The sequence below is a fragment of the Bufo gargarizans genome, chromosome 5, assembly GCF_014858855.1.
Source record: "Bufo gargarizans isolate SCDJY-AF-19 chromosome 5, ASM1485885v1, whole genome shotgun sequence".
NCBI classification, from domain to species: Eukaryota; Metazoa; Chordata; class Amphibia; order Anura; family Bufonidae; genus Bufo; species Bufo gargarizans.
In genome coordinates, this window is record NC_058084.1 from 224,303,300 (window position 1) to 224,318,769 (window position 15,470).

General features: G+C 46.7%; 1 protein-coding gene across 2 annotated transcripts in view; it reads right to left on the reverse strand.

The window, feature by feature from the left end:
- Positions 1–15,263, reverse strand: part of HUS1 (HUS1 checkpoint clamp component) — a 48,037-nt gene extending 32,774 nt beyond the window's left edge. Inside the window, exons 1-4 of one of the 2 annotated variants that reach the window (XM_044293277.1) lie at positions 15,158–15,263; positions 13,197–13,324; positions 8,379–8,555; positions 7,798–7,905 (exon numbers count right to left, since the gene is read on the reverse strand). In XM_044293277.1, the coding sequence (XP_044149212.1) occupies positions 7,798–7,905; positions 8,379–8,555; positions 13,197–13,324; positions 15,158–15,209 (465 nt within the window). In that variant the 5' untranslated portion in view covers positions 15,210–15,263. The remainder of the gene's footprint in view (positions 1–7,797; positions 7,906–8,378; positions 8,556–13,196; positions 13,325–15,157) is intronic. The other variant, XM_044293278.1, reaches the window with a different exon arrangement.
- Between the last annotated feature and the right edge of the window lie 207 nt (positions 15,264–15,470).

Genomic DNA, 15,470 nt, shown 5'->3' on the forward strand with positions numbered 1-15,470 from the left:
AGAGGGCTTCTGTATGGAGGAAGACCGCCTGATGCTCTGTTCCGAGGGAATCGGCGCAGAGGTGTCCCCAGAGGCAACGGATGGGGTGACAGGAAGGATTCGTCACCAGCCTCAGGCCTGTCCTGGGGGGGATCCGAGGATGCCGAGGAGGGGTGGTACCCCGTTGAGACCACCCGAGGGAGTACCGTGAGCTACCCCTAGCCGAACCCGGGTGCAGGTACCCCTAACTGAGCGTGCCCCATCTGCAGGGAGGACCCTGGGAGGGCAGAGGTGGCCGCAATTTGGATTGGTAGCGGCCAGTGACACCGCCAGGGAGAGGCGGTCAAGGTTCCCATGGCATTGACACGGAGGGAGCCCATTCATGGGGGACCGACACAAAGGGATTGTTCGGGGAAAGGATCTGGGAAGAGGTACTGCACCCAGCAGGGACAGGCTGACCGCACGGCAGCCATTGTTAGACCCAGAGAGGTGCAGACAGCGGACGCACGTGAAAACACGTGGCGACCGAGGAGAGGCTGGGAGAGGAGATGCTCAAAAAGCAGCCAGCAGAGGCTGTCTATCCTGACCCGGACGCCCTGTTCCCCCAAAGAGGCGCTGCAGCAGCTTGTCCCCCCAAAAGAGGTGGTCAGTAGGGCTGCAGGGGACATAAAGCAATTGAGGGGAGGGAAGGGGTTAACCACCCCCTTCAGCAGAAAAAACACGTTAGCCCAGGAAAGGGTGAAGAGATAGCCCCTCCCAAGGGCCGGGCGGGGCTCAGAAAAGCCCGGGAAGCAAGGAGGAGGGGCCGGGAAGATTGCGGCCTAGCAGGCCCAAAAGCCGGGGCCTCGATTTATTAAGGCGGCCGGGAATGGAGCGAGGGGGGCGGGGCGAACCGCGGCCGGCAGAGGGCCCACCGAATCATAAAAATAGGTGAGGAGGGTAGGGGGGGAGAAGCGACACCTAGGGACAGGTGGATCAGGGCAAACGGAGCACCTGGGAGCCGGGAACGGGCCACAGAAGATGAGGCCTAGTCCCGGCAGAAGCCGGGGACTAAAGTAGCGGAGAAGCCAGGGAGAAGACTGTGTGGCCAGGGAGGAGAGAAAAGACCAACCAAGGGGGAAGAGAAGGGAGGGAAAACAAGAATATAACCCCCCCCAGAAAAAAGGGGGGGTTGGCTAGGGGGAAGATGGAGGCTCCCCAGGACCCCCAGCTAAGGTGGATCCCATCCCCCTGGCCACAGGAGGGAACCTAACCCTGGGGCAGGGACACAGGGGAGTATACTCACCATCAGATATACTCACCATCCGATGTCTTCGGGCGCAGCAGGGTCACCCCTTCGGCAGACTCAACACGGAAACCGTGGGAATGCCGGCAAGCCACTGCGGATGCAGTCCGTGGGGACTGGGTGACCGGCGATGGTACCGAAGTACGCGCCCGCAGGGGGGCAACTAAAGTGGAACACGATGGAGCCCCAGCCTGCAGCAGGTATAACGGTGGAGAACACCGAGACCTGCGGAAGAGAGAAAAAAGAAAAGAATAAAAATAAAAAACAGCAGAACCTGCAAAAAAGCAGGACAGGTCTGCCTCCTACGGACACTAGACTAAAACTGAATAGCCTCGTGCCTGTGGAGAGGGTATAGCCCACCTGGGAGGAGCCAACACTTTTTGTGTCTAGTGCCTCCTAGTGGTAGTTGGACATATACCCATGGTGCTGTGTCCCCCAATGCCATGCACGAGAAATAGAATTCCTATAACCTCATTCTTCCCTTTGCTTTTTACTTGAAAGACAGAAACAATTCTAATCAACCATAACCACCGAGGAGGGAATTAGAGGGGTGCTGTCATGTGTTCTGGAAAATAACAATTGCTCTCACCAGTACGGTAATTGTTTTTCTTGAAACCCATGACAGCACCCATGCGACTAGGACCTCCCATCCAGGACAGGAAACCTGAAGAGATGAAATGGTTCACACCCCCACCACACCTCAGTGATTATAATAAACAGACCTCCGGAGGCATGCCAACCGCCAAGAAAGAGGAGTTGAAAAATCAGAAAACAACACACATAATGGTAAACCCGGTAACTCTAATTTCCCATGGAAAAGGAGCTCTATCAACTATAAATTTTATATATATATATATATATATATATATATATATTTATATATATATATATATATATATATATATATATTTATTAAAAAAATTAAAATATATTAGGGAGGGAATTTTTTGGGGTGCCGTAAAACTATTACCGGTAAGAGCAATTATTGTTTTCCCCCTCACCCATGACGGCACCCGCACATGGGGGGGAGGGAATGGGAAACACTACAGCTTGTAGCACTTCCTCCCAAAGGCCGCATCTGAGTCAAGATGCAGTCTGTAATGTCAAAAAAATGTATAGGTAGAGCTCCAAGCAGCAGCTCTACAAATCTGGGCCAAAGAAGCATCTGCCCAAGAGGTTGCAATGGACCTGGTAGAATGAGCCCCAAACCACGTTGGAGGAGGCAGGCTAAGGGAAGAATAGGCAAGAGTAATAGCATTCCTTACCCATCTAGCAATAACACTAGTGGAAACCTTGCGGCCCCTACACTTTCCCTGAAACTGGATAAGGAGATTTTCATCTATCCTCCAAGGTGATGTGGAATCTAGGTAAAACACTAGACACCTCCTGACATCTAGGCAATTAAATTTTTCTTCTAATGTATTGGCTGGATTTAGGCAAAAAGAGGGTAGTATCACATCCTAACTTCTATGAAAATCTGAGACCACCTTGGGCTGGAAAGATGGAATTGGTCTAATGACCACTATACTCCAAAATCGTGGTATAGGGAGGGAAGGCAGAAAAAGCTTTTATCTCAGACACCCATTTAGCCGAGGTTATTGCTAGAAGGAAAGCCATTTTAAAAGAGAGCAACTTGATAGAGATTTCGCTTAATGGTTCAAATGGCTTCTGAGATGGGGCCGAAAGAACCATATATTTAAATCCCAGGGAGGAGGCAATGGTCTTAAGGAAGAATGTAACCTGGAGGCTGCTGACAAGAATGTTTTAATCCATGGATGATCATCTAAGGCTACTTTCACACTTGCGTTCAGAGCGGATCCGTCTGGTGTCTGCACAGACGGATCCGCTCCTATAATGCAGCCGATGGGATCGTTCAGAACCGATCCGTCTGCATTATAGTTTAGAAAAAATTCTAAGTGTGAAAGTTGCTCAGACGGATCCATCCAGACTTTACATTGAAAGTCAATGGGGGACGGATCCATTTGAAATTGAGCCATATTGTGTCAATTTCAAACAGATCCGTCCCCATTGACTTAAGTCTGGACGGATCCGTTTGCCTCCACACGGCCAGGCGGACACCCGAACGCTGCTTGCGTGTCCGCCTGCTGAGCGGAGGACAAACGCTGCCAGACTGATGCATTCTGAGCGGATCCGCATCCACTCAGGATGCATTAGGGCCGTACGGATGCGAGCCTTCAAACGGAACTCACAAGCAGAGCCCCGAACGCTAGTGTGAAAGTAGCCTAACCTATAATCAAAGAAATAACTTAGAGCAGCTACCTGAACCTTTAGTGTGGAAGCCTTAAGATTCCTATCTAGCCCTGCTTGTAAAAAAAAAAAAATCTAGTATCCTTGGTATTTCTGGAGATTTAAAAGGGATCTGGGCGCTGATCTAGGAAGGTAGAAAAAAATATTAAAATTTTAATATATTTTTTTAGAGGTAACCGCCTTCCTACTTTTTTAGCAAGGTAGAAACCACATTGTCCGACAATCCCCTTCCCAACCAGACTTCCCTTTCAAAATCCATGTTGAAAGATGAAGGACTTCTGGGCTGGGATGAACTAGCGGACCTTGGTAAAGAAGATCCTCTCATAATGGCAGGGACCATGGAGGCTGTACTGCTAACCTCAGAAGTTTCGAATACCAGGACCTCTTGGGCCACTTTGGAGCTATTAGAATAACAAAGGCTTCCTCTCTCTCTATTTTCTTCAAAACTTGTGGGATAAGGCGAACCCCAATTCTTGGCTCGTTATGTGCTAACCCGTCCACTGCTAATGGGCTGTCCAAATGATTGGCTTCCTGTTGGCTCTTGAGGCAAAAAGGTCCACTGTAGGAAGACCGTGCCTCTGGACTATCTGCAAAAATATTTCTCTTTGTTCAGACACCATTCTCCCTGTTTTATGTAAACTCGACTGAGGAAGTCCACTATAACATTCCTTCTCCTTCAGATGTACCGCTGAAAGGAAAAGCATTCCTTTTTCTGCTATGCAAAGGATTTCCTGGCATAGATGTAGGAGGGAAGAGAGACTCGTTCCTCCTTGACGGTTTATGTAGGCCACCACTGTTGAATTGTCCGAATAGAACACAATCTTCCTGTTTTTTTATTTTATTTACGGAAGAGCCACCGTCAGTGCCATCTCTACTGCTTTTAACTCCTTGAAATTGGAGGATGCTTTCCTCGTAATCAGATCCCACCTCCCTTGACAGTATCTGTTCTGGGAGTGGGCTCCCCAAACCCAAAGGGCTGGCGTCTGTGGTAATTATGGTCTGGAAATGTCTGCTGATAGATGTTCTGGTACCGTCCACTATAACAGGGTGCATCTTGCAGCCACACATATATATTACTGGCATATTCTCCAGCAAGCCCCCCGGCTCATATTAACATTTGTATATACCACTATATGTATTAGTGATATTGTAACTACATCCCCCTATATCACTCTGGCTATGTATTATACGCATTTATTGATTTTATATTATTATATATTTTTTTTTATTATTTCTGTTTTCCCCATATTTGGAATGCACTATTTCATCCTCCTCTAGGCATCTTTTCTATTGAGATAAGTTTTTTAGAAGCATCTTTCTAACCCATGGAATTTCCTCCTATCATTTTTACAATTATTATTATTGTTTCATATATATCACTTTCCATTCTGTTTTTAGACTTGATAAAGGGGTCCGTTCCAGCAAGTTGCGCAATGTCTCTGTGTAAATGTAGGATTCATAGGTCTCCAACTTAGTTCACAAATAGCATATGGGGCCGATTCAACTCCACAGGGCCAATAGATAATAGTTCTGTGCGGGGCCCGTTCAGCTCACAAATCCCCTGTATGCAATGTGGAATCCATTTTCCCCACAGGATTAGAGGATATAGACACTTGTATATGGGTCACTGTGTAACTGACCACATTTAGTTCTCCATATATCTAATGTTAAATACTGGCAGTTGAAGTAAATAACTTTAAGTGTATTACGTTACCAGTATGGACGCACAAGTGTGCAACCAACCAGGCATAAAGCAGGTATAGATACAAGACATTCAGCTAAGCAAGCATAGATGCACAGGTGGACCTCCAACCAGGCGTTCAACAAAGCTGACAGATGCAAAAATGTTCAGCCAGACAGGCATCGGAATTCTGAAGACAATAGGCAACCAACCAGGCCCCAAAGCTATCAGGCCGCCCTGAGGCTGTCCACCAGGTCCTGAAGCCATGAAGCCGTCCACCAGGCCCTGAAGTCATCCACCAGGCCCTGAAGCCATGAGGCAACCACACAACAGAAATATTCGCTGTATAACCTAAGTTCAATCCATAAGGTGTTCCTTGTTTCACAGCCGTGGAGGCTGCATGCTCCTCTGTCCGGAGGACAGGTAAAAACACTAAGGGAAGAACACTGACGGAACACCCCGTTTTGATTTCTCTGGGGCTTCCTGTCCAGTTGTAGGGGCGGATCCATCTCTCTATGGTGCTCTCATTGGTGAAGGGAAAAACATGATCCGAATGGTAATTGAACGGACTCCACTGTAGTCAATGGAGACTGCTCAGCTTTGTTCGTCTCCGTTATGTGCCCAACCCAGCACTTCCTCTATTTTTCTAATGGAGCAGAACAACGGAAATATATAGCAGTGATGTGAACATATTTTAAACAGGTGGTTATGAGTTGCTGTCACCAGAACTCCCCAAATGACCTGTTCTTTGGAACAAAACGCACTTATTGCACGACTGAGGTAGGCTTTATTCACCAAAGCAGCCCACTCCTTTATTACATGATACCCCCCTTATTACAGAGTAGATCCAAGTAAATTGTGCCAGAATTGTCCAGAAGAAAGTTATACAACCCCTATAATGCCCCCCCCCCCCCCCCCCAAATACCTGGGCCCCTCATACAGGTTATATTTACCCCACTTTCAAGCACCTGGGTCACTTCTGATGCCCGCACGGCCACCTCTGCATCTCCCCATCGTGACGGGAGGGGGAAGCCAATAGCAGGCCGAGACGGGGACGAGCCTCCCTAGCGTCTTGCGCAATAAGGAGACTCGTCCCTGTCACAGCCTGCTATTGGCTGGAGATGCAGCTGCGGCCATCAGAAACTACGTGGGTGACAGAGAGCAGGGCAAGTATAACCAGTATGACGGGCATGAGCATTTTGGGGGTTAGATAACCCTTTTAAGGAAACTTGGTCAGCAGTTTAGACCAGACCATATTATACTTCTGACAGCATTAAGCAGGGACTGGGGACAGCAGGACAAAATAACTTTTTGTGAAAATGGTATCATCCGAAGAGTAAGAACGTGCAGTTTTATTAGGCCAGATTTTGCTGCTTAAAGAGGTTGTCTCATCATGGACAATGGGTGCATATCGCTAGCGCACCTATATCGAGAACAGAGCCCCACAAGGGAAGGAGGGCGCACTGCGCATGCACAGCGGCCTTCCATTCATTTTCTATGGTGTCTGTGAAAATAGCCGAGCACTGGCTTGTCTATTTCCGTTGGCCCCATAGAAATTAATGGGAGCGGGGGCAGTGTATGACCAGTACACTTCCATTCACTTCTATGGGGAGCCAGCTTGGTGGTGGCCAGACTGGAGCCCTCCAGCCACCACCTTGCGGGGGCTCCGTTCTCAATATAGGTGCGAGTCCAATGGGTGGGACCCACACCTGTAAGACAATGGGGGCATATCCTAGCGATCCATGATGAGACAACCCCTTTAGGTGTCCAGGAGGTGAAGCTTCACTGTGCTCCGAGCCGACAGCTATAGCATACAACCAGGAGACCACTACAGCTGTCACTCACAGCAGAGGAGATGGGCTGTGAAACAGCTCAATGCAGGAAGCACTTCATAGTAAAGCTCAGTCTCCAGTGCCCTTCAGACCCTAACTCACTAACACTTATCCTGATAACAGAAGCTCCACTAAAGGTATGTTTGACTTGCAGCTTAGTGTGGTCAAAACCGCTTATATATTCCTGGTAATGTATTTTAGAAAGTGTCTAAGACAAAATATAAGCCATTAAGCACACTAGTTTTAATAAAGAGGTTCAGTACTAATTTAGTTTACATGTACATGCCACACAGTAATCTGCTGGCACTCCATTCAAAGTCTATGGGGTGGGCCGAAACAGCTGTTTGATATTTTGTGGGAAACCCCTTCTAAGGGGGAAAGTAATGGAAAATAATTGAAGTGAACCTGCCTGGTGGTTTCTGCTGCCCTGAGAGAGTTTTTTAGTTCTATGTTTCTATAGAGTATATACTGACAGGACTCCTAGGAGACAGGGTCCCAGTTGCAGACAGGATGACTGACAGCCATCTGTGCACATACAGTGATAGAGGGAAAGCTGGCGATCACTACGTGTGGGGGTCAATCAGGCCTCTGTCTGATTCTTACTCATCAACCCTGCCATAAATTATATAAACCTACATATCACAGTTCAGGTCCTTTTCTTCTATCATATCCTGCTCTCACACGGAGCAGCTAACATGGCCTGATAAGCTTGATGTAAAATCTATACACTCTCTTCGCCATGTGATACTTACATCAAAGTCTGGTACGGTTGGCTCTTTAAAGTCATTCCACATCCTTCTGGGAATAACGCTCACAGGAATGTCATGTGTGACAATACGACTCGTACTTGAAAGTGAGGGCTAAAACAAGCAAAGAAACTAGAAATGCATGTTTCTTCTGATGTAATGGATGTCTCTGTACTTCATTAGGTCAGATCAATACAAAGCAAGAAAATGAACTGGACATTGAAGGTCAAATTCTTGAAATGAAGATGCTCATCACAAATGGGGTTTTCCAGGACTTAGCTATTGATGGCCTATCCTCAGGACAGGTCATCAATATCACATCAGTGAGGGACCGACACCTGCAGTCGGCTCTGTCCACGGTGTGTTTTCTAGTGCTAGCGTATTGCACCTCGGCTCCCATTGACTTGGATGGAAGTTGAGCTGCAGTACCCCAACATGGTCACGGCCAAGTGGACAGAACCTTGTGCTTCTGGTCCACTGAATGCACAGTTTCCAGCGCCAGTAGCTGCCTGAAACAGTGGGGGTCCGACATCAATATCTAGGTAGCAGAACTATTGCACGCTATTAGGCTTCGCACACATCCTCACCAGTTCCACAGCCACTGTGAGACAGGGACAGTGCTTATTAGTCAGTTTGATTTTTACAGCCTTCGCGTTCTGTGCCGTTTTCAACGCTCGAGAAAAGTTTTCAGTTGCCAGCTCCAAATAAATGTCATTCTGCTCAGCAGACACACCTTCCATTTGGTACTCATCAAAGAAGTTGGCCTGGGAGAGAACAGCAGAAATGACACTTAATGGAATCCAATAAAAATCAGGGTCTCACCCTACACAAAGATCTATTACACATTAACAAATGTAAAGAGAACAATATGCCCTGTGAATATACAGTCCTGAACAACGGGTGACATAATAATACACACAAAAGATGAACAAACTTCAGTAACCCTGCACAATGTATGAGACATAACTCATCACATCCTGCAGTGGTATGAAATATTTCCAGACGCTTTATCCCGATAGCCAAAACTAGGTCAAAAGGAGAGACCTTTAGCATCCATCGGATTCATAGGAGTCTGTGGCCACATTTAGGGTGAGCGCGCACACACACACACACACACACACAAATAGGGCAGTACTAGTATTTTATCTTTATCATATATTATTTCTTATGTATTATATATTATAGATTTTAATCAACTGTCAATATTTTGTGGTCTTTTAGTATAATATTCAAATGAGGAAAATAACAAATGATTTTCCAATTACAGAGGCTCTGTCAGCATGATCAACCCTATTGAACCAGGCGTATATCAGCTTTCTAAGCATTTCTTAATTTGTGGTAAGGCTAAGTAGGTAGTGTATATGATATGTAGATGCTAGGACACAGGTCTGCCCTCAGCATGCTCATGTCTAGCCCTGTCAATTAAGGGGGGGTGGGGGGTTGTGCAGAGCACAGAGGGTGTTACAAAAGCAGTGCTCCAAGAATTCAGCCCCACCTCCTGGTGCTTCAACGTACTCATTTGCATATGAATAATATTATCTCTGCTTATAGGAATTTTGAGGTTGCAATGGTGATGACATGCATTTATATAATAAAACACAGGACCTTTCCATAAGATTGGTGTCACACAGGTTTTTGTGGCAGTTTTCAGCCAAAGCCTGACGTGGACCCAGCAGAAAGAAGTAAAAGCCCTTTCCATATATTTCTCACTTTTGACTCAAAAGCTTGCCATCAAAAACTACGTATGACACCACCCTTAACAGTACCCCTTGAGGAAGCTGTGGGGAAAAAAGTGCAGGCTCTGACGTAGCCCTAGGTGTTGTATAGCCATGATGTCTCACCAGGGTTGGTAACCTATATAGTGATACATACTGCACTATGCCTTTATTATATATGTTGTCATACTTGTCCTGTATCTACAATGATAGCTATTGGGACACTCGCATACTCTTAGAGTGGGAGATGTATGGATTCTAAGCAATAAAGATACATTTTAATAACCTAATGCGGTGGTATTATTTCTCTATAAAACTGTACCCAGTGAATTTGTTGGTGTTATATAAAGTAGAAGCCTGTCGCTTATAAGAGGAGTATCTGATATATACAGTACAGACCAAAAGTTTGGACACACCTTCTCATTCAAAGAGTTTTCTTTATTTTCATGACTATGAAAATTGTAGATTCACACTGAAGGCATCAAAACTATGAATTAACACATGTGGAATTATATACATAACAAAAAAACATTTTGCTTTGATTACTGCTTTGCACACTCTTGGCATTCTCTTGATGAGCTTCAAGAGGTAGTCACCTGAAATGGTCTTCCAACAGTCTTGAAGGAGTTCCCAGAGATGCTTAGCACTTGTTGGCCCTTTTGCCTTCACTCTGCGGCACAGCTCACCCCAAACCATCTCGATTGGGTTCAGGTCCGGTGACTGTGGAGGGCAGGTCATCTGGCGCAGCACCCCATCACTCTCCTTTATGGTCAAATAGGCCTTACACAGCCTGGAGGTGTGTTTGGGGTCATTGTCCTGTTGAAAAATAAATGATGGCCCAACTAAACGCAAACCGGATGGAATAGCATGCCGCTGCAAGATGCTGTGGTAGCCATGCTGGTTCAGTATGCCTTAAATTTTGAATAAATCCCCAACAGTGTCACCAGCAAAGCACCCCCACACCATCACACCTCCTCCTCCATGCTTCACGGTGGGAACCAGGCATGTAGAGTCCATCCGTTCACCTTTTCTGCGTCACACAAAGACGCGGTGGTTGGTTGGAACCAAAGATCTCAAATTTGGACTCATCAGACCAAAGCACAGATTTCCACTGGTCTAATGTCCATTCCTTGTGTTCTTTAGCCCAAACAAGTCTCTTCTGCTTGTTGCCTGTCCTTAGCAGTGGTTTCCTAGCAGATATTCTACCATGAAGGCCTGATTCACACAGTCTCCTCTTAACAGTTGTTCTAGAGATGTGTCTGCCGCTAGAACTCTGTGTGGCATTGACCTGGTCTCTAATCTGAGCTGCTGTTAACCTGCGATTTCTGAGGCTGGTGACTCGGATGAACTTATCCTCCGCAGCAGAGGTGACTCCTGGTCTTCCTTTCCTGGGGCTGTCCGCATGTGAGACAGTTTCTTTGTAGCGCTCAATGGTTTTTGTGACTGCACTTGGGGACACTTTCAAAGTTTTCCCAATTTTTCGGACTGACTGACCTTCATTTCTTAAAGTAATGATGGCCACTCGTTTTTCTTTACTTCGAATTTGTATTATGGCAAGAAAAAAGCAGCTAAGTAAAGAAAAACGAGTGGCCATCATTACTTTAAGAAATGATGGTCAGTCAGTCCGAAAAATTGGGAAAACTTTGAAAGTGTCCCCAAGTGCAGTCACAAAAACCATCAAGTGCTACAAAGAAACTGGCTCACATGCGGACAGCCCCAGGAAAGGAAGACCAAGAGTCACCTCTGCTGCGGAGGATAAGTTCCTCCGAGTCACCAGCCTCAGAAATCGCAGGTTAACAGCAGCTCAGATTAGAGACCAGGTCAATGCCACACAGAGTTCTAGCGGCAGACACATCTCTAGAACAACTGTTAAGAGGAGACTGTGTGAATCAGGCCTTCATGGTAGAATATCTGCTAGGAAACCACTGCTAAGGACAGGCAACAAGCAGAAGAGACTTGTTTGGGCTAAAGAACACAAGGAATGGACATTAGATTAGTGGAAATCTGTGCTTTGGTCTGATGAGTCCAAATTTGAGATCTTTGGTTCCAACCAACCACCGCGTCTTTGTGCAACGCAGAAAAGGTGAACGGATGGACTCTACATGCCTGGTTCCCACCGTGAAGCATGGAGGAGGAGGTGTGATGGAGTGGGGGTGCTTTGCTGGTGACACTGTTGGGGATTTATTCAAAATTTAAGGCATATTGAACCAGCATGGCTACCACAGCATCTTGCAGCGGCATGCTATTCCATCCGGTTTGCGTTTAGTTGGACCATCATTTATTTTTCAACAGGACAATGACCCCAAACACACCTCCAGGCTGTGTAAGGCCTATTTGACCATGAAGGAGAGTGATGGGGTGCTGCGCCAGATGACCTCGCCTCCACAGTCACCGGACCTGAACCCAATCGAGATGGTTTGGGGTGAGCTGTGCCGCAGAGTGAAGGCAAAAGGGCCAACAAGTGCTAAGCATCTCTGGGAACTCCTTCAAGACTGTTGGAAGACCATTTCAGATGACTACCTCTTGAAGCTCATCAACAGAATGCCAAGAGTGTGCAAAGTAGTAATCAAAGCAAAAGGTGGCTGTGACGAAACCAACCTCGCCACTGTGTTTTGGAGGGGGCTGGTTGCCAGCCTCCTGCCTCAGGATTATGGCCCATACTAACTTTAAAGAAGACAGGCCGGCCGCACAGCTTAAATCTGTCTTTGGAATTGTATTTTGTTATGTGAGGGCACCCAGATGGCTAGTTTAATTGTATTCGTGTGGTCTGAGTGCCATTCGCCTAATTATATGCACTCAGACTTGAGCTATCTGGGGATATGTTAAATGTCTGTGGTTGCTGGGAGGGTGTGACATTGTGTGTTTAAATGGTGATTTCTGTCCTGTTGTCCCCACATGTGTATTGGCGATTTCCCCTTTGTCCTGAGAGATAATTGGATTATCCCTCGGTTGTCTCTGGGGCAGAGAGGAGGAAACCATGATGCATTGTGGGGACGTGTTGTATCTGTTCGGTGTGTCGCAGTCTCCATTCTGGTCCCCTGGGGGCGTGTCTACCAGATGGGGACCTGCATAAATACGGGCGGGTAGCCCTCAATAAAGGGTTCCTGTTTTATCCTTCATCATGTTGAGACTGGTGTTTGGATAACTGATCAAAACTGGGGGATTGCTATACGCTGACGATTTGCTATACTCCCCTGGCATAACTACTAGCTCTTGTAAGAGCTGTTCCTGCTCTCTGGCTGTAGGAGAGGTTCACCCACTGGAGCCTTGTTGCAGGTCCAGCGTGGGTGGAGGACGGTGAGACCCCAACCAAGCTGCGGCGGTTTGTGGGGTCTGCAGTGCGTACGGTGTCAAGTGGAGTGCTTGGAGTCCTCGGAAAGCACTAGGAGCATCTATCGACGGAGGTACCCGGTCGGGGTGCCAGGCGTCCCGTTACAGTGGCTACTTTGAAGAACCTAGAATATGACATATTTTCAGTTGTTTCACACTTTTTTGTTATGTATATAATTCCACATGTGTTAATTCATAGTTTTAATGCCTTCAGTGTGAATCTACAATTTTCACAGTCATGAAAATAAAGAAAACTCTTTGAATGAGAAGGTGTGTCCAAACTTTTGGTCTGTAGTGTAGGTGTTGATGATCTCCATGTGGTAAAACAAAGTGCGATGATGAATATATCAGGAATCTTACCTGGCAGAGCTCACACCACATGCTGACTCCCCCATTAGCCACCTTGTCGGTAAGGATGAAGTATAGATTGTTGGCTGTCAGTCGTAAGGTACATGATTTGGTCAACTTTGTAATTGTGTTTACAACTCCTGAAAAAGACAGGAAATTCAGCAAAATCAACTCAAACCCCAAAATAAAGACCTTAAAGGTTTTGTACAAGATTTTAATACTGATGACCTATCTTCAGAATAGGTCATCAGTGTCTGACATCCGGGACCCCCGCCAATCAGCTACTTTAGAAGACAGTGGGGCTTGCAGCATCTTCACAGCTTTCCCAGGCCAGTGATGTCATGTTCATCTATATATGTGCCTAGGAGCAGCTCAGCCCCATAGAAGTGAATGGGGCTGAGCGTGATGCCAAGCATAGCCGGTAGACTACATACAGTACTGTGCCTTGAGAGCAGGAAGAAGGCAAACAGCTGATCGGCGGTGGTCCCCACCGATCAGATACTGATGACCTAGTATTTAAATCTTAGAAATCCCTTTTAAAATAACGGGCACAGATTTAAGGTGGAGGCGACTGTGTATATACAGTAATTGCCTGATATATCAGCCATCACTCAGATCAGAGTAATTCAGGCAATGTGGGAGAGGAGGAGGAGGGCAGTAAACCAGGTGCCATATACAGGGCAGCTATTTTATAAAGGGAGAAAGCCGTTAAGAGGGCATCCTGACAACCCTTCCTTTCTTCCACTGATGGCACAGGGCATAACAGGCAGTAGTCTCATAACACTGTATATACAACAGGGTCCTGAGGGGGGCAGTGGCCACAGTGGTGGTGGGACCTCGTCCATACAGGCGTTCACAGGACGGGGACCGGAAGACAACAGCAGAGAGCTGGGGTGTCCCCACTGTCTACACATCCGAGTGCAGGGATTGCTGAGCTCTGTACTGCAGCTCCAGATCAGGTATGGGACCGCTGTTCTCAGGATCTCTGGGGTCCCAGCAGTCACATAGTTATTATGCACAAAAACAATAATTCACACTTAGTACTTTCATGGGAGTTTTCTGGCCTTATAAAAAAAAACATGAATTTTAAATATATATTTTTTGTGTGCCATTTTTGTTTCCCTATAAAGAGGTCTATGGTGAAACACCAACATACCCAAACTTGAGTTTTTTTTTATTTTTTTTATTGTTAATGGCATGGGCCCAATGAAAGGCATTGAGAGGGGGGAAATAAATACTACAAAATCACACTACTGTGCTTTGCGGTGCGGCCTGATTTATTGCTGTGCCGCTGGATGACAATCATGAGGCAGAGGACTGGTCATAAATGACACTCTTCCACCAGCTCGTAGCCGCCATACAATCATCACTTATGCCAGTAACATGGCCTATGGGTACGGCCACATAGCAGCTTTGGGCACCACACATGTCCTGCTCAGGTATGGTGTAGCTGCCATACAATCATCACTTATGGCAGTAACATGGCCTATGGGTACGAGCACACAGCAGCTTTGGGCACCACACATGTCCTGCTCAGGTATGGTGTAGCTGCCATACAATCATCACTTACGGCAGTAACATGGCCTACGGGTACGGGCACACAGCAGCTTTGGGCACCACACATGTCCTGCTCAGGTATGGTGTAGCTGCCATAGGAATGAATGGGGTCCCAGTGCTGTGACAAGTGACTCCTGTGTTATGGTGACACCATTCATTCCTACGGCAGCCCAGATACTTGCAGCCCTAACCCAAATGATGAGAAATCTGACCTGCCCAAACCTCATTTTTAAAAACCAGCGAAAACCCAGATTTTGCACCTTTTTATACCAAAAACCAGGTGTAGGTAGGAGCAGACCCTCCCCTTCTCTGACAAAGCACACTACTATGTGTCTAGAGTCCAGGCATTTATAGCCCATCCACTACGGTCAGAGCACGCGCCCATACACCGCCCTCATCCACACAATAATACACACGGGTGAAGTGGTTCACGCAGCTGACGTCCACCAGCTTACAGCGGAACCGCATGCCTCCCGCGCCGCTGCCACTGCTCTGCTTCCCTTTCTGCTGACGTCACCGCCCACGTGGTTGAGTCACGTGGTAGACACCGAGCGGCAGAAGGAGTGAGCTGTGCGCCTGGTAGGAAAGTGTCATAGGCTGAAGAGGGCGAAACGTCTGTCATTTGCTTCTCTTCCCACACAGATGACATGTTTTTATTTCTGCTGAAATATGTCTTTATTGTAAACTCACACACGTGTAGTTATATATATTTCTATAGATAACAGGATT